Genomic DNA, 19,300 nt, shown 5'->3' on the forward strand with positions numbered 1-19,300 from the left:
TTTTGGAGCAGTGTAACTTTATGCGAAATCTATCCTTAATTTTACCAGGCCAATTTACATCCTTCACGCCTGCTATTGTTGGCATCTGTCTGTTCCAAAAGACAATGGAGTGCACCTCTGGGGGTGAGGTCAAACCACTGCATTAGCAGCAATGAAGTGACCTCCTTTGGGCGCATGTTTGGGCAGTGTTTCATGCTTAATCCAAACAATATTCACTGCCCTGCCTGTTTTTATCCATTTTCTCTGTCTTTTTCTCTGTCTGGGCCATGCTTATGTTTTCTTTGGTTTCCTTCCCAATGTGGTTAAGCGTGAAGGTGTCACTTGTCAGTAGCTTGTTATCTTTTACAATCACGGCTGCCTGATAAAAGGGGAATAACACGAGTCAATATTGTTATGAATGGATTACATCCAGATTGTAGAAATAACCTGGAGAAGATGTTAAGGTCTAGTTCTAGTACAAACCTTGTCCTTGTTTTAAGGGCAAATAGATTCTAGTGAAGAAACTTTTGTCAGACTTATGACACAGAGTAGGGATCAAAATTCCCTTCCATCCAAAACCACAAGGCAGACTTTTTAAAATGTGCACGCTCAAACACAAATGTGAACAGGCATTTAATGTAATGTGCAGTTTGGAGACATGCAGTTTTATGAACAAGTTGCAATACAATTACCTACGAAGAAAAAAATGTAAGTTTTCCATTCTCCTTCTCTGTAAAGGACTAATTTTTAAAAAGTATTGATTATTTACTTTCAACAGATTTATTTTTCCTGGTTGTTGCTTTTCTAAAAGGAAAGCCACAGGATCTGTCTCACTTTCTCTTCTGAAAGGCATCACTCTATTTCAGACACCAAACAAGCTATTAACAGCTTCCCAAACAAGAGACTATTGATAATTACAATTCAGATGCTGTTCTCATTCATCTCAAACCTTGGCTCCATTTTTACCATCCTTTGTAACCATCCTGTCTGTATGCTCAAACAGGCATTTCTCACAAAACAAATGCAGCACAGACAACTCCTTTTACTGTGTCTGCTCAGTTTAGGCAATATTCTTACAATTTTCAAAACAAACCTAGTCACGCAAGCCTCTGCTCCTAGATGACACAAATGAAAATTTGCAAGTACAGTCACCTTCTGATATACAGATTATAATAATAATAATAATAATAATAATAATTTATTTTTTATTTCACTTGTTAATCACTTAATCCAAAAGCCAAAAGTTTAAGCAACTTACAAAAATTAAGAGCCAAGGCAGAACATAAAAACAGACCATACATTACAATAAGAACAATGCACATTCTACAGATACACTGTATATTAATGTGCTGTGGAAAAAGAAACATTAAAAAGATCTTTGTGTATCTTTCTTAAAATTATGTTTAATTAAACCGTAACTAACACATTTATACAAAACATCTCTCCCTCCATCTCTCCAACCCAATACCACCCCTTTTTTAAAAATGTCAATGAAACTTTTCAGGTTTCCTGTGCTGTTTGCACTAAAACTATCCGGCGCAGCGCTATGCATTATACTTTAAAGAACTATGACTGCAGCTGTACCTTTGTTCGATATTGCAGTAGCAACAGTTGCTATCACTAAAGAATCAAAGCTGCTTTGTAAAAAAAGAGGAGGAGGAGGGGGGAATAGCAGTGACTTATCAGTATGGCCGTGGAAACTGTTCTCTGGCTTGCACATATGGTTCTGCTTGGTGCACATAACATTGTTTCTTTTCAATCGTGCCCTTTGTCTTCTTGCTTCTGAGCACTCGTGTTTTGATGACACTTTGCACAAACAAGAAAGTCAGAGCCTGTTTCTTTCACTTAGGAAACTAGAAGCTAGGCGTCTCAGAATTTTATTGCATCTCGATTCCTGCTTCTCTCCAAGGAAGTCAAGGAGGTGCATATCTTCACAATTATTCTGGGAGGGAGGTAATTGGGGTTTTAAAAAAAAATCTAGTGTGCTTCATTTCTAAGCCCTTGAAGTGGCTAGCGACTTCAAGACAATGGATTGGAATGAAACAAGAATGAAACATTCAATTAATACAGTGTTATAGTTTTGCGATAATTATGCACCACCTCAATATTTTTTAATGAGTTGACTGTTTACAAATATTCTGATAAATGGGGGTTTTTTAATTTAAAAAAATGTTTCACCTAATTCTGCATCTAGCACACATGTATTCCTTCCTCTGGTTCCCTCTCAGTGCATATGTTTGAACTGCAATACCTTAAGTAATCAGTATGAGCGGGTGTGACTGATAATATCAACTCCATTTTAGAAAAGAGGTTTGCTGCGTTCTTGTCATCACAAAACGGCACATTCATATAACGTAACCTTTCGGCATTTAGCGCGCGCACACACACACACCCAATCCCCTGTTACGTTCCAAAACAGGAACTGAATTCCAATCACAGCATAATTCATAACAAATGGGGAAACCATTAGAAGCAGTGCTACAAAGATAAAGGCTGGAGTCAGTGAAAGAAGTCACTTTGTGGAATCTCATCATATTCAAAACACATGCTGTATAAGTGGGCCCTTACGCCTATGCATTCATTGAGGGGATTGTGCAGCAGAAAGTTAATACAGGTCAAAATGTGAAAAGAACAGGCAGGTATGCAATTGGGACAAGCAGATGGCTTTTAAAATACAATGCAAACATTGTGATTTTCTCTCTTTCTTTTTACCTTCAGGTGGTGGCGGTGGGGGGAATCCTTCTGTGTCCATGCTTTTGGGTACTCTCTATATTGTGGTTTCTTCTGAAAACACACAATCAATGATCCTGCAGTAAAACATTTGAAACAAACATGTATTAACATTATTTATTGAAATTTCCTGTTTGTTAGATGCAACCATCCAGCTAGCACAAAGATCCGTACTCTAAGCGGCTGAAGTTGAGCGAGGGATTCCAGCTCTCCTGCCTCAATACTCCCGACAGGAAGAGTTTCATAGTGCAGGTGCAATTTGGCTGCAGTTGCTGGGAGACCTCCAGCTGTTTACACTGGCATAGATGTTACTGAATGATGCCATTTGCTAGAGGCCTCTGCACAAATGCAGCATGGTGGTGCACTACACCATTGGACAGCTCCACCTCAGCTCGTTGGCAACCCCACAGAACCCTCCCCTTAAGCCTACATGTGCAGAGAATGGCTAGGGCAGGCATCCCCAAACTTCAGCCCTCCAGATGTTTTGGTCTACAATTCCCATCATCCCTGACCACTGGTCCTCTTAGCTAGGGATTATGGGAGTTGTAGGCCATAACATCTGGAGGGCCGCAGTTTGGGGATGCCTGGGCTAGGGCTTCTGTGCAATTAAGAGAATGTGATCTGCACATTTTAGCAAATGCACCTCTTTCTCTCTCTCTAAAAAAGAGGAGACTCGCAAGTACCACACGTCCACCATAAGTCTACAGTTCGCTTGCCCTGTATTTGCATGTTCTTTTAGTAGTAAAATCCTTTGAATGGTGCAGCTTGCTACCAGACTGTTTACAATTATAAGCAAGACGACTGGGCAAGTCTTCAATTATTTCTCTCCAAGTTCCTTGTAGGGAGAAGACCAGAGCATACAAGAACCCTTCAGTGTAGTGTCAATGCTTCTTTCATTGCTTTGCCAAAAAAAGCTCTTTCTGACTGTGTGTGCTAAGAATCACATATGTGAATAGTACGTAAGAAAAAAAGAACCTCCCTTTCAAAGTAAGTCATACAACATGATGTCACATTAAAATAGGCCACTTCACATACTATTTTCATGTAGGAAAAAGTATGCACAGTGAAGTCTGTTTTGGTGTATTTATGTTCACATCAGAAAGCCATAATGGCTTCCTACAGCTTCCTGCTTACATGTACAGATGGCATTTCAGATTCATGTGTGTGATCTTTGCTCATTAACACAGGCAATGTTAAACCATAGTTAAGGCAAGTAAGCCAACAACAAACCATGGCTTATTTTTGCTAAAACCATAGTTAATAAACCATGGTTAAGTGACTGGCCTAGGTTTACATGCAACACTAAATCATGATTTATTATTAACTAAGGGTTTATTTAAACCATGATTTAATGCTACATGAAAACCAGGCCTATGTGTACACAGATTTCCCTACTCAGCAGTGACCATCTTGAGGAGAGAAATATTATGTGTACATAATTCTTATGCAACAATGCAACTTTGCTGAAGTGCTGGTGTCTTTAGAAGACATCTGAAGGCAGCCCTGTATCAGGAATTTTTTAATGCTTGATGTTCTTATTATAGTTTTAGATATGCTGTAAGCCACCCAGAGTGGTTGGGGAAACTCTGGGTATAAATAATAAAATTATTATGATTATTATTATGGTTATTATTAAGATCTAATGAGCAACCACAGATGACTCATATTAAATGTCTTCCTTTTGACTATTATTTCTTTCTAATAGGATATGCACAGCTGAAGCTCACAGTGGAGGTTTTTTTTATTAAATATCTCCAAAGTTGAATACATTGAAAATAAAGAACCACTTGTTCCATATTGCAAGGGTGTTCAGATGCCTCTCTGCAAAGGCAGACAATGAGTTCCATCCAACTGCACTCACTTTTGCAACCCTCTCACAAATCTTGAGAGAAAAGTGCTCAGTCGCCAGTTTCCTTGACATAAAACAGCACAGTGGCTCGTGTGGTTTGATACTTCGCCGGCAATACACATTACAAGCATCCTACAGATGCAACAAAATCAGGAATAGCGAATGCTACTCTGTAGGAAACGTATTTACTGGGGACAAAGCCCCGCTTACCTGTATAGCACTGTAAATATGCTTAAGATCATGATGTTAAATTCTTCAGATTCTATTCCACTTGCTAATCCTCAAATCTCGGTCACTTGCTTGTCTACATTCCGTCTATCTTGCTTGCTGCTACTGTGGGAATTCATTGGGTCTTCCCCCACCCCCCAATCTTTCCCACATATCATGCCATGATCCTTTATTAATGCTGGTTATGCACACTTCGGGTAACGAGCTCCACTAACCCGGAAGTAATTTCTCCTGGTTGCGAACTTTGTCCCAGGATGTGAGCAGAAGTCATGTGCTGGAGGTGCCATTAGCGAAAGCACACCTCAGGATAAGAATGGTTTCGGCTTAAGAACAGACCTCCAGAACAAATTAAGTTTGTAACCAGAGGCACCCCTGTACATACTTACCTGGGAATAAGTTCCACTTAGCATACAAGGAGATGCATTAAGGGTTTAATAATATTTATTCATTTAAGCATTTTAAAAAATAATGACTTACTGGTAATTAAAAAATCTATATAAAACTCCACACATCCTTTTTCCTCCTTGCTTTCCGCTGTGTGCTTTGCAAGTTGAAATTTCTGCGGCATCTTTTTATCCTACCAGTCACAGCTTTCCAGCCGTCAAAGTCCTATGGTGCAGCACATGCACCATTTTCAATTGCTTCAAATTTCTTCCGTTCCATCTCTTTACCCTATTTTACAGAGGCTGCTTCTGCACTTTAATGTACCTATAGGCCAACAGGATGGGGTACCGTGTTTCTCCAAAAATAAGATACCGTCTTATATTTATTTTTCCTCAAAAAAAACCACGGTGACTTATTTTCAGGGGATGTCCTATTTTTTTTTTATTTAAGTATGGTACAGTTTAACCTACAAGCTTAAACTGCCTATCACTATAGCTTATTTTTGGGGTGTGGCTTATTTTCTGGGTGTGGCTTATTTTCGGAGAAACACGGTATTGTTTAGGGGTTGCTGCTAATGTCAATCTCTAGTTTTGAAGATCCATAACTTTTTGCTGTTGTTTTGATTACGTTCTTGCATTTTTATTGTTAGATCATGTAATGAATTATCAGTGGGCTGTTCAATTTTATTATAAAGTGATTAACATGAGATGCTTGCATTACCCTATTGATCTATTTAAATTCTGTTACGAACTTACATAAACTTTTTTTTTTGATGTTGTGGACTGTTTTGAGCATGGTTTACCATGGAAAAGCACCATGCTGTTCAAATAAAGATGGCAGCACAATTATTTCAATACTGTAGTTACATGCTGGAAACATAACTGCTGCATTTTAATGATTATACAATGTCTAGTACAATTTAGTATAGGGACCCAGGTGGCGCTGTGGTTAAACCACTGAGCCTAGGGCTTGCTGATCAGAAGGTCGGCGGTTCGAATCCCTGTGGCGGGGTGAGCTCCCGTTGCTCGGTCCCAGCTCCTGCCAACCTAGCAGTTCGAAAGCACATCAAAGTGCAAGTAGATAAATAGGTACTGCTCCGGCGGGAAGGTAAACGGTGTTTCCGTGTGCTGCTCTCGTTCGCCAGAAGTGGCTTTGTCATGCTGGCCACATGACCTGGAAGCTGTACGCCGGCTCCCTCGCCCAGTAAAGCGAGATGAGCGCGCAACCCCAGAGTCGGACACGACTGGACCTAATGGTCAGGGGTCCCTTTACCTTTACCTTTAGTACAATTTAAGACAAACCTGTGACTATATATCTGTTTTACACAAATTGCATGACTGCTTCAGATGGATCTGGACACTTCACATCCACTAGCAATTGAAGGAGTTCCTTCATAAATATCCCATCCATAATATGGCAAGTACATTATATGAACTCGGCCATTTCACAGTTCATACTACATTAGAGTTTAGTCTTATACTGTACTTTGGAATAAGTGATCTGTTACCACCTGAATTTCAGCGTGTGCCGATTATAATGGACATTGCTATATCTCTGCTAAGGTTTTTCTATTTATTACAAATTGTTCATGAAAAATCTTTCATCACCTCTAGAAAATAGTTCAAAGGCTCTTTTTTCCTACCATAACTAAGAAACAGAAAGCAGAACATAGCCTTGAACGTTACCATAATATCCAGATGTTTGCCTCAAGAAGCAAACGCTTTGCACAATACACCAAATAACTGCAACATTTTCCTCCGAACATAGAACCTCTGTTCTATGGAGAACAGTGTTGCTTGTGCAGTCACCAACATTTAGCTTTAGTTGTGCATCACAGTAGCTAATATCTAGGTTCGAATCACTGTGTCAAAACTACTCACTGCTTCCCAAAGCCTTTCTATCGATGCTACGAAGGATAAAGCATTATGCTAATATGCAGACATGCAGTTCAACTTTGCATTATTCACATTTGCTCTTTCTATAAAGGCAAGTATTTCTTACAAATCCTTAAGAATACGTTGAATAAGGCATGCCGACCAACATGAGAATAAATCCCACTGAAGTCAACAGGAATATATCCCACTGAAGTCAATAAGATGACATGCACTGGAAGGCATGCTGCAAGCCCCCACATGGGTTAAGTCATCTTTGCTTTAAATAAGCTCATAAATAAGCTTTAAATTTCCTCAAAATGGGGAAACCTACAGTGGTTGACATAGACATTCAATTTAATACTCTCCAGTATTATTTTGTTCTGCTGATTTACCATTCCATCAGTGCAAACATTTCTGCTTGCCAGACAGGATGATGGAACGGTCAAATTAGCAACCCCCCATGTGTTATTCTAGGGGTTCTCCCAACCTCTTAGAGCAGATTTAGGTGAAGTGTGGCGGTGCATGGGGAGGAGAAGAGAGGGGAATATCTCATTGCACTAGCATGAGTTATTTTGTTAGCTGCTGCTAGCAAAGCAGTTTAACAAAATCCAACCCCATGCTTCAAACTGATCAAGCATCCTTGTTAATGTTCACAGTGTAGACTGTGAAATCAATCCCCAGTTCAATCACAACATCCCCACCACATAAACACATTATTACTGTTTATTTATTTGAAAATTTCTATTCTTCTCACTGTGGGTGGGTGGTACTGCAGAGTACTACACGAAGTACTTTGAACCTCAGTATTTCTACTATCAGTGGATAATATGGCCTTCATCTCCCACCTCCATTTCTTTTTTAACTTTGCAAGATAGTAAAATCATTGGCTTCTATGGTTATCACCCCTTTGTCTTTATACAGAAACTGTATGCTGTGACATTTATTCCCAACTATTCCAGCCCAACCTTGCAAAGCATTTTCTGGTAACATGACTACTCCCTTTCAAAATCAATATGCCTTTTGTTTAAATTGTAGAACTATTCAGGCGGGAGATAGCGCACTATAAGGGACCCTTATGTGAAAATATTCAGGAGAGTGTGTGTGTTATAAGGGAAACTGTAAGCCCCAACAAAGGGACTTCAGTGAGTCGAGTACAATAAAAATTGTTTTAAAAAATATATATTACAGCACAAAGAAGTTCCTTCCACCTGCTTTGCCCCACCCCACCCCAAACATACATCTAAAGATTCACGTAGTCCCATAGATCTAGCACATATCCCAAACCCACAAACTCAGACTTCAGGCCCATATAATTCAGCTCCTCACATATTCTATGGCACAAGAGCCATACTGTAGGTATCACCATTCATGGTTGCCATCTCTAAGGCTTAGCCACAAACATCCCTGTAACTCTAGCAATGCCTCTCGAAAGATCTCAGCATGCAAGTCATCTGGTATCTTTCATGACTCCCCACCCAAACCTCCCCATGTCTGAAAACGCCCACCACCCACTTACAAATTGCCACTTGTTGAGCTGCAACCCTTTCCACGGTTCTTGAGAGCCATGGAAGTTCTCGGACCCAGGTTCTGTCCTACAGCTGCCTCAGACTCTGTACCTTCCTTCTAAACACCAGAATACGCCTTTCTGTAGCTTCCCAAAGAGCCCAGGGGACTTTGATCAAACTCCTCATGGCCCTCTAAACAGCCTTGGCTGCCTTTCCAAAACCACTAGGTCTAGAGGCTGCTACTAAATCACACTGAGCAAACATGTTGGATGGTACCCAACTAATTTACTCCATCCGGGTAAGTTTAGCCTCCATATATATATATATATATATATATATATATATATATATATATATAAAATCAAGTCTCTGCACTTTACCCACAACATACCCCAGTGGCAGTCTATGCAGCCAAGCAGTTAAACAGAGGGACAGATGACCCAGATGGAAGGGTCTCTCTGCTGCTAACAGGGGGAATACTGAACACATCATTTTAACTCAGCTCAGCTTGTATTACAAACCTTGGATTTCATTGAGATAACATGTTTTATCTCAAAACAAAAGGCTGATTTTCCTAAATTATAACAGGTAATTATGTAGTAAAGATTACGGATGCTGACGGGTACGTCCCGTTCCCCAAAGGAAATATGGAAGCAAATGGAATTAGCATATTGGGACTTCCTGAAATATTTTATCATCCGTCTCAGTCAGCACAAAAAAATGGTTAGGGATGACTGGAGTTGTTGTCCGAAAGATCTGGAAGACACCAGGTTGTGGAGGTGGCTATCCCTAAACCACAGGTAAGATTAACTACAGCCTGTTCACATTTACACATAACAAATCACAATAAACTGAAAATGGAAGCAGAAGCTCCTGATCTCTTCCTTGCACTTGTAACATAGCACAGGTGTGTGTGTTTAGCTTGGATGCCAAAGACTCATTCACATAATGCTTAATTATGGTTCAGCATGAAGTCTTAATGCGGCCAATGTATTTGTAGCAATGTTTTACAATTGCATTATTATTACAATATTTGACAAGATACCTATTAATAGTATCTGTGGACGGTACAGCACCCTTTCTTTTTTAAGGCAATGTAGGTCATATTAGTTTGAAAGAAACAACTAGATCAGCTATATTCTGGGGGAAAGCTTAAGTAGCTATTTGTAATTCTTCTCAAATTGACCTTGCAGGCATTCATTTCCACCAAGATTTCAAATGGAATGGCTAAGTAATCAAAACACACTTCTCTATAGTTAAAGCTAGCAGACTCCCCCACCCCCACATAAATCTTTATGTCTCAGGGTCATCAGTTACTGCTTAGTGCGCCAAGTGATGGGTAAATATTAGGAAAAAATGTCACTGAACAGATTATTCATCAGTTGTCACTTTGACACCTTTCAAGCATCTTTTTTCTGATCGCAGTCAAAGGTGATGTAACTGGCTCCCCATCAGCTATGGCTACAGTACAGCACACACTTCATAGTAAATACATTAAAACCAGAGACATTACTTCTGCAAGTTGGGTCTTATCTTATACCAGCAGCTAAAGAGAAGTAGAGAGCAATGCAACATCAAGGTCACAAGATTTACGTATCATAACTCTGTTTGCTCCCATGAAAGGAAAAATCACAACTTCTGCAACTCTGACATTACTGCTCATGTGAATAAATTGCCCACATGAGGATTTTAAGTGCAAGCCAGCTGCCAACATATCAAACTCAATTGAATAAGCACACCTAGGATCAAGCTGTTAACTTCATGAAAGGTTGAAGAATGTATACTGGGCAAATAGAGTTCTGATGCTCTTAGCCTCAATTCTGTAAAGAACAGGTCACTTGTGGCTGTTAGAAGGGGTCTTAAACTTAGTGGGGGGAACACAGCAAGGCTAATGAATATATTTACTTCGACTGTAGTGTCATCCATAACAAAACAGAAACAAGGTATGTTGAAGGGATGATTGAACAAAATATATAAGATGGCATGGTCTCGGTCTTCAATTTTAAAATTAACTCCACACTGCAGATCAGAAGAAAAGGATCGTGAACCCTCAGATTCATGTACATCAGAAGACACCTATCTGGGAGTCACTTAGTAATTTGTGTTACCAAACCAACATCTTGAAATGCGAAGGAAAATTATTAGAACTGCTGCCACAGGACTTCAATAACAAACTCCTACAGAGAAGACCAATGTAGCAGCAAGCTTCTGGTAATCCTGGTTTAGCATATTAGTACAGCGCAGGTGGCGCTGTGGGTTAAACTACAGAGCCTAGGGCTTGCCGATCAGAAGGTTGGCGGTTCGAATCCCCGCGACGGGATGAGCTCCCGTTTCTTGGTCCCAGCTCCTGCCAACCTAGCAGTTTGAAAGCACGTCAAAGTGCAAGTAGATAAATAGGTACTGCTCTGGTGGGAAGGTAAATGGCATTTCCGTGCGCTGCTCTGGTTCACCATAAGTGGCTTAGTCACATGACCCGGAAGCTGTACACCAGCTCCCTCGGCCAGTAAAGCGAGATGAACGTTGCAACTCCAGAGTCGTCCGCGACTGGACGTAACGTTCAGGGGTCCCTTTACCTTTACTTTACAGTTCAGGGAGACATGGCAAGTTAATGAAACAGGCCCAGTGAATGAATGAATGAATGAATGAGGTGACCCATTTTCTCCATGCAATCAAAGTGAGGATCTTCTCGTGCAGACTTGGGAGTTTGTCCTGGACACAGGTGAGTGACCAGTGGAAATAAATTAATTTTATAGCATTTGTAGGATGCATTTTAAGAGGAAGTACTCTCTAATTCAGTTTCCATCATAAAAAATATTAAAATTCAACATGTATGAAGTTATCCAACCAATAAGGTGATGTCTGTAGTTCATGTTTTAGGATGCTATAGCCAGCAGCGTTTTTTGCACACTATAAAGCAATCTTTAATCATCTCTGCAGACACAAACTGGCTAAAGTTGCACAACTGAAAGCAACACAGAGTGTCTTGATTCAGTTCTTGCACCTTACATTGGTACTGCTATGCTGCAGAGGCATTCCAGTTAGGTAATGTATTAATCCTATCTTAGGCAGGTTTACTCAATGGTGACATACTTTGTTAAATGGGACTTATTTCTATATAAACATGCTACAAGTTATATGCATGGCTTGATTTTAGCAAGACTTGGGCCACAATCAGGCATGGTTAAATACACTCAAACCTATTTATTTCAATGGACTTCAGAATACCTAACTCTCGACTGGATTGCAACCAGAAAGAAGTGCTCATGAAATTAAAATCCACAGATTTAATTCAACAAGTCTGATTAAGCTACCAAAATTACCACACTTTTCTGTGTATAAGAATAGGGTTTTTTTTTTACTTTAAAATTATGTGAAAAACTGTGGGTTGTCTTATACACAGGGCAATCTCGCCCCTATTTTCTTAAATTCCCTAAAAATAGGGGGTGTCTTATACATGGGGGCGTCTTATACACGAAAAAATATGGTAATTGTTTTCTCCCCCACTCATTTTTTAAAAGTTATTTTGTTTGTGCCAGTTTACATAAACATCTACAATGTATCAAACCTCAGAAAACCCTTTAAATTTTTCTAATGCATGCCTTGTAAAACTTCCCTGTCTATAGGCAATGCAAATACTTATAAATATGAAATAGTCACATATCATTTTCATATACTTTAAAATATTAGGCATAGATAAAATTTTAATTAAGTATACTCAGTAGAAAAATGACAAAATCCTATGGGTGGTATTCAAGTTTCAATCAGAGTAGACCCACTGAAATTAATGGGCCTAACTTAGTCACGTTCATTAATTTCAATGGGTCTACTCTGAGTAAAACTTAATTGGATACCATCCTATTTTACTAAAAACTCCTTATGCATAGTTCCAATTATTCCAAGCTCTTTCTCAGTATATTGCACGATTCCCTTCCATTTATGGAAGGCTTCAAAACATCAAACAAACAAACAAAAAATCCCAACAGTTAGCTAACAAGTCTCTCCTGCAAGTCCATTTCTTCGCAGACCTGCTGAGCCAACAAAAAAGCCACGAAGCGCTTTGCATCTGTGCAGTGCGCAAATAGGAATTTTTTGGCCATGACACCACCGATTTCTGAATCCAGAAGAGAGCTACACACCCACTCGCAGCTTATGAATCACTAGGCTCCTCCGTGGGGGAATCCAAAAGAGGGGTGGGGTGAGAGAGGGAGGGAAAGGGAGCAGGGTGGAGAGGCTTCTTCTCCAATACAAAACAAGCCTTCCAACTTTTCTCCCTGGCAAGAAAACAGCAGCAAGATGCAGCCATCCCCAGGGTTCTTTGGGGGAGGGATGGGGGCACCTGCCTGACAAGGATGCAGCAGTTGCACCGGAGCAGCGCTTCGGAGTTCGGACACGTCACTGCACCGCACGAGCCCTTCTTCTTCCTCCTCCCCAGGGCGCGCGAAGCCCTCTCCGCCGAGATGCCCAAAGGCGCACACAAAGAGCCTCTCAGGCAAAGCCTCGAAGGACCTGCCCCTTCGACTCCTGTTTTGCTTCGACGACAAAAAAAAACACCCCCCTTTTATTTTATTTTTTCACCTTTCCAGTGTTTATTTCTGCGCCTCAGGCCGCGGAGAGAGAGGGAACCAAGCGCTGCCTGCCGCCTCCTTCTCCTTACCTCACTTAGCGGGTGCCAACTCGGACGCCCCTCCGCAGAGGCGCGCGCGCCCGGAATATGGATACAGCATTTCCCAGCCCATCCATCCACACACAGGATACCCAGCCTTCAAAGCTGGGAGCCCGAGCTTCCCCCTGATTGGAGGGAGCAGGCAGCAGTCGCTGCTCTCCCGTTGGCTCCCGCGGCTGCCAGTCTTTCTTTTTGTCTTCCCCCCCCCCCGCCCTCCCTGTCGCTGGCGAGGGAAAGCGCCACAAACGCACAGGGAGAGAGTTGGGAAGAGCCGCCCTCCGCTCCCTCCCGCCTCCCATCGCATTCCTTGCGTTGCCCACGTGACGCGCCCATAATTGCTCTCTTTTGTACAGCTGTGCGGGGTCGGGAAGCTGTCAAGAGTCGCCCATAGACGGAGCTGGGGAGGAGAACAGGCCAGGCGCACGCACGGCGCGGCCAACTCCGCTGCTGTTCTTGCAGGCAGATGGAGAAAAAGAAAAAGAAATAAAGCCTCCATTTTAGCCGTGGAAACCCCTCGGGTCAGCTCCCCGCAGCATCCCTGGGCTGTTTCTTTCCAGCAAGTTTCCTCTCCAAAGAGCGGGGCGGAAAGTTAGGGGAGCCACTATTAGCAGGTGGAGTTGCACTTTTAAAAAAACAAGGTGATAAATTTAAGCGGAGAAGCTTTGGCTCAGTTGGTTAGAGACTGCCAGTGCCGGATTAGAGACTGACACAGGAACCCAGGGGACGGGTGCCTTGATGGACAAACTGTGCACTTTAATTTAATCTGGGATGTGGCGGGAGGGGCTATACTTATACCTATTGGAGATGTCTGTCCATCCGATTCTACATATCATCATTATATCCTTCCTATTCAAGAGACTGGGCCTAGGGCAGATCTGTTATTGAAGGGACATCACTCCTTTGGGGAGGACGCTGACACGGGGCTAGGGATCACCACTGTCGATGGGCGAGGGAGGTATGGTGGTGGGGGTAGATTTCACAGACGAAGGGTTTTGAGATGTGGTGATGCTCGAATCCCTTCCAATCTACGCCCCATCCCGAGGGACGAGGGTAGGGTGAGCAGGGATTATCCACCTCCGTCACTGGTGTTGTGCAATGCCAGGTCCATAGGCAATAAAACCGCCACTATGCGAGACTTTTTTATCTCACTGGGGGTTGACCTGGCTTGTGTGACGGAGACCTGGGTACGTGAAGGTGAAGTAGTTGCATTACATGAAATAACACCCCCTGGGTTCTCAGTCCTCCACCAGTCACGGACTGTGGGTCGGGGGGGAGGGGTGGCGTTGTTAATCCGGGAGGATTGCTCTTTCAGGGCTCTGCCATCACCATCAATCACCGGCATTGAATGTGTTGGCCTAGTGTGGGGCACCAAGGAGGGCTTGGCTGTCTGGCTGGTGTACCGACCACCCAGCGCACCAGCAGCCACCCTGTCGGACCTGTTGGAGGTGGTGGCCGGCTGGGCCTTGGAGTTCCCTAACTTATTGGTTTTGGGGGACTTCAACATCCATGCCGATGCCACCCCCTCCTCACGGGTTCCGGACCTGGTGTCTTCCATGGCGACATTAGGGCTCTCCCAGTTTGTTTTGGGTCCCACACACCAAGCAGGCCACACGCTGGATTTGATTTTTGGTGCAGGTATAGATGTGATCATGTCCCCAATTATGGAAGTGCCATGGTCTGATCACTACGCTCTGAAAGCCAGGATTGACTTACCGCCTCTGCCCCGCTTGGGTGGTGAGCCGATTTGGGCTCGTCCGCGAAGGCTGATGGATCCTGATAGATTCCGTCAGGCTTTACGGGACCCTGCTCCCCCTGGTGGCTCGTTAAATGAGCTGGTCGAGAACTGGAATAACCGGCTCTTGGCGGCCATTGATGAGATCGCACCTAAGCGCCCTCTGCAACCCCGCCGAAACCGGGCCCCTTGGTTCACCGAGGAACTTCGGAAAATGAAGCGGGACCTCAGACGGCTTGAGCGAGTATGGCGGCATACTCGCGACGGAGCCTCAAGAACATCTTATAGGTCGCTTATGAAAACCTACGAGATGGCGGTGAAAGCCACAAAGAAGTCTTACTTCTCAGCTTCCATCGCATCCGCTAGCTCTCGCCCGGCACAACTTTTTCGAACAATCAGGTCTCTAACAACCCTTGAGGATCAGTCAAATTTAGGCACTAATTCGACCCATAGCTGTGAGGCATTTGCGAGCTTTTTTGCGGAGAAAGTCTTGACACTTCGCCGTGACCTTTCTGCCAATTTTGATACAATAGCGGAACTAGAGGCCCCTCGACTGTCTTCGAGTTTAGTATTGGACCATTTCGACCACATACTCCCCGCTGATGTAGACAGATTCCTCCAGGCTGGGAGGCCCACCACTTGCTCCCTAGACCCCTGCCCCTCCTGGCTGATTAGAGCGTGTCCAGACGAGGTACGGGGCCCCCTGGTTGAGATTATCAACTTGTCTCTCAGTTCAGGGACTTTCCCAGAGGAGTTGAAGGAAGCAGTGGTGCGTCCGCTCTTAAAGAAAGCATCGTCAGATCCGCTAGATCTATCCAATTATCGCCCTGTTTCAAATCTTCCATACTTGGGTAAGATAATTGAAAGAGCGGTTGCCGAACAGCTCGGTAGGTTTCTGGATGAAACATTGGCTTTAGATCCATTCCAGTCCGGCTTTCGTCCCGGCCACGGGACCGAGACAGCACTGGTCGCCCTAACAGATGACCTCCGTAAACAGCTGGATCAAGGCGGGTCGGGGCTGCTGATTCTTCTAGATCTGTCAGCCGCCTTCGACATGGTCGATTATGAGCTTTTAGACCACCGCCTTGCCGACATGGGGATTCAGGGTACAGTCCAACAATGGCTGCGTTCCTTTATCTCAGGTCGGGGACAGAGGGTGGCGCTAGGGAGGGGGTTGTCACCGCGGCACTCCTTGGTGTGTGGAGTCCCGCAAGGTGCAATCCTTTCCCCAATGCTTTTTAATATCTTCATGCGCCCCCTTGCCCAGATTGTCCGGAGTTTTGGGCTGGGTTGTCATCAATATGCTGATGACACCCAGATTTATCTGTTGATGGATGACCGTCCTGCCTCGGCCCCGGACACATTGACCAAGTGCCTGGAAGCTGTTGCTGGATGGCTACGTGGGAGTCGGCTGAAGCTAAATCCTTCGAAGACAGAGGTCCTCTGGCTGGGTCGGGATGACATGGGGCGGGGGGGCCAACTTCCATCTTTCGCTGGGGCCCAATTAGTGTCAGCCCCTTCTGTCAAGAGCTTGGGGGTAACCTTGGATGCCTCCCTTTCCATGGAGGCACAGGTTGCAACCACAGCCAAGGTGGCATTTTTCCATCTCCGCCGCATTAAGCAGTTGGTCCCCTATCTCTCTCAACCTGATCTAGCCACAGTGATCCATGCGATGGTCACCTCTAGGCTTGATTATTGTAATTCGCTCTACGCGGGGCTGCCCTTGAAACTGACCCAGAAACTCCAGCGGGTGCAGAATGCCGCGGCGAGGCTCCTTACGGGGTCCCGGCTGCGGGATCATATTCATCCAGTGCTTTACCAACTGCACTGGCTCCCGGTGGAGTACAGGATCAGGTTCAAGGTGCTGGTTTTGACCTTTAAAGCCTTATGCGGCTTAGGACCCTCGTACCTACGGGACCGCCTCTCCCGGTATGACCCACAGAGGACATTACGGTCCACAAATAATAACATATTGGAGATCCCGAGTCACAAGGTGGCTAGGCTGGCCTCGACCAGGACCAGGGCCTTCTCAGTACTGGCCCCGACCTGGTGGAACGCTCTGTCCCAGGAGACTAGGGCCCTGCGGGATTTGTCATCTTTTCGTAGGGCCTGCAAGACAGAGCTGTTTCGTTTGGCCTTCGGACTGACGCAGTCTGACCCCACGGTTACCCTCCCCTAAGGTTTTATTTATAATGGTTTTATCTTATTCGTAGATTTTTAATTTTAAAATTGAATTTTAACATTGTATTATTCTGTTGTTTTAACTGAAATGTTTCTTTTATATTTGTGTTGATATTATTTGTTGTTAGCCGCCCTGAGCCCGATCTTGACTGGGAAGGGCGGGGTATAAATAAAAATTATTATTATTATTATTATTATTATTATTTACGTATAAGCTAAACAAGCTATAGCTTAAAAACTGGATGTACATTTCCAAAATATAAGATAAAAAAATACAAATAAAATTATGTGCAAATGGCTTTAGACACCTATTAGGTCCATAAATCACCATAAAGCATATGTTCAACACAAAAACACTGACAATTTGTTGTTGACAAAGGACAGCTGGACTATAAAGGGCCCCATTACCTTCAGTAGCTTAGGGCCTCATCAAACCTACATCCGGCCCTGATTGATGCTGGTAATGCCGAGGTTGCAGGCTTGATCTCCGTTTGGGAGAGCTGCATTTTTCCTGAATTGTGCAGAATCTTAGGGTTGGAAGGGTCCCCAAGGGTCATCTAGCCCAACCCCCTGCAATGCAGGAACCTCAACTAAAGCGTCCATGACTGATGGCCATCCAACCTCTGCTTAAAAACCTCCAAGGAAGGAGAACCCACAACCTCCCAAGGGAGACCGTTCCACTGTCAAACAGCTCTTACTGTCAGAAAGTTTTTCCATATGTTTAGTCAGAATCCCCTTTCTTGTACAGTAACTTGAAGCCATTGGTTCGAGTCCTACCCTCTGGAGCAGGAGAAAACAAGCTTGTTCCCTCTTCCATGTGACAGCCATTGAGGTTATTAAAGATGGCTATCATGTCTCCTCTTTTCCAGGCTAAACATACCCAGCTCCTTCAAGCACTCCTTATAAGGACTGCTTTCCAGACCCTTGATCATCTTGGTTGCCCTCCTCTGCACACAACCCAGCTTGTCAACATCCTTCTTAAACTGTGGCTCCTTGGGGTGGCTCCTTCTGAAAATGTCTCATGTCATCTACACATTCCATCAGTTTGCCTCAGAAGCAATGTGTTTTGGATGCTGTCTGCACCGGCTCTTTAAAGATGGCACAGAAATAATCATGTTTTACTTGTGGTAAAGCTGCAGAAGCTAAGTAGGTTAAAAACAATTGCTGTGCCAAATCCTAAAAGCCCAAAGGGAAATTAAAGGCTGCTTCCTATGCTCTTTTGGGGTGCTATGTGATATTAAAATAATAACAGATTGCCATATCTCTCCTCCACCCTCCATTATGTTGGCGGGTTCTCTGCCTTTCAGAGACACAACAAAAAATATCCGGCAGGTGCAGCACAGCTTTCCCTATTGTTATACACCTCCATGCTGGAAAAGCTGTGCCTGCTTAATTTTTGCATGCCACACAGCTGTTAAGGGCACAGAGCCTCTGCCCCAAAATGGGGTGAGAGTGTCAACAGTACTTCTATTATATGGGCACAGCTGCTGAGGCCTCTCTTGTCCCACCCAAAGGCTATGCCTCCACCCTACAACAGGGCTCCCTCTGATCCTGGGCCCAAGCTATTTAAAGCTTTAGTTTAATAGGTAAATCGCCAAGCAAACTGGTAAGCAGTGCAGCTGTTGCAGGATTGCTGCAACATCACCCCAAAGGCAAGCATTCATCCATTTTGGTCCAGATTCCAGCTCCTATAAACTCCTCAAGACTCCTCAAATATAATCCCCCTGGTAGAATGCTTTGCTGTAATCCAACCTGGATGTAACGAAGGTCCATTGGTCAGATCCAACCTTCTCGGGAACAGGGACAGCTAGTGCATCAGCCTTAACTGGCCAAAGGCACTCCTGACCATCATCTGTTTATCCAGGTATAAAGTCAAATCCAGGAGCATCAAGGAAAAATACATCCCCCATTCAAAACAGATTGAATTGGTGGTCAACCTCCTTCTGGACCAGGAGCTCATATATGTTGTCTGTATTAAGATGTACTTTGTTATCCATCATTTAGCCCAATATTACTTTCAGGCACCAATTCACAGTGCTAACAGGCCATCTCCATAGCACTAGAAGTCATCAATAAATCCCCTCAAATCCTTTGGTGATCAGCATCTTTCCTCCACATTATTTGAGTCCAATGGAGGTTGCACAAGACTGGAAGCAAGGGAACTACCGTACTAAT

General features: G+C 43.6%; 1 protein-coding gene across 8 annotated transcripts in view; it reads right to left on the minus strand.

Annotated features, from left to right (window-relative positions):
* ARHGEF10 (Rho guanine nucleotide exchange factor 10) overlaps positions 1-13,422 on the minus strand; it is a 91,956-nt gene extending 78,534 nt beyond the window's left edge. For 5 of the 8 annotated variants that reach the window (XM_088665674.1, XM_088665673.1, XM_088665671.1 and 2 more), the window contains exons 1-2: positions 13,204-13,336; positions 2,692-2,786 (exon numbers count right to left, since the gene is read on the minus strand). In XM_088665674.1, coding sequence (XP_088521800.1) covers positions 2,692-2,731 — 40 coding nt within the window. In that variant the 5' untranslated portion in view covers positions 2,732-2,786; positions 13,204-13,336. Of the gene's footprint in view, positions 1-2,691; positions 2,787-13,124 lie in introns of all 8 variants that reach the window. The other 3 variants (XM_088665672.1, XM_060272458.2, XM_060272457.2) reach the window with 3 other exon arrangements.
* Between the last annotated feature and the right edge of the window lie 5,878 nt (positions 13,423-19,300).

The sequence above is a fragment of the Zootoca vivipara genome, chromosome 3, assembly GCF_965207765.1.
Source record: "Zootoca vivipara chromosome 3, rZooViv2.hap1.1, whole genome shotgun sequence".
Lineage (NCBI taxonomy): Eukaryota > Metazoa > Chordata > Lepidosauria > Squamata > Lacertidae > Zootoca > Zootoca vivipara.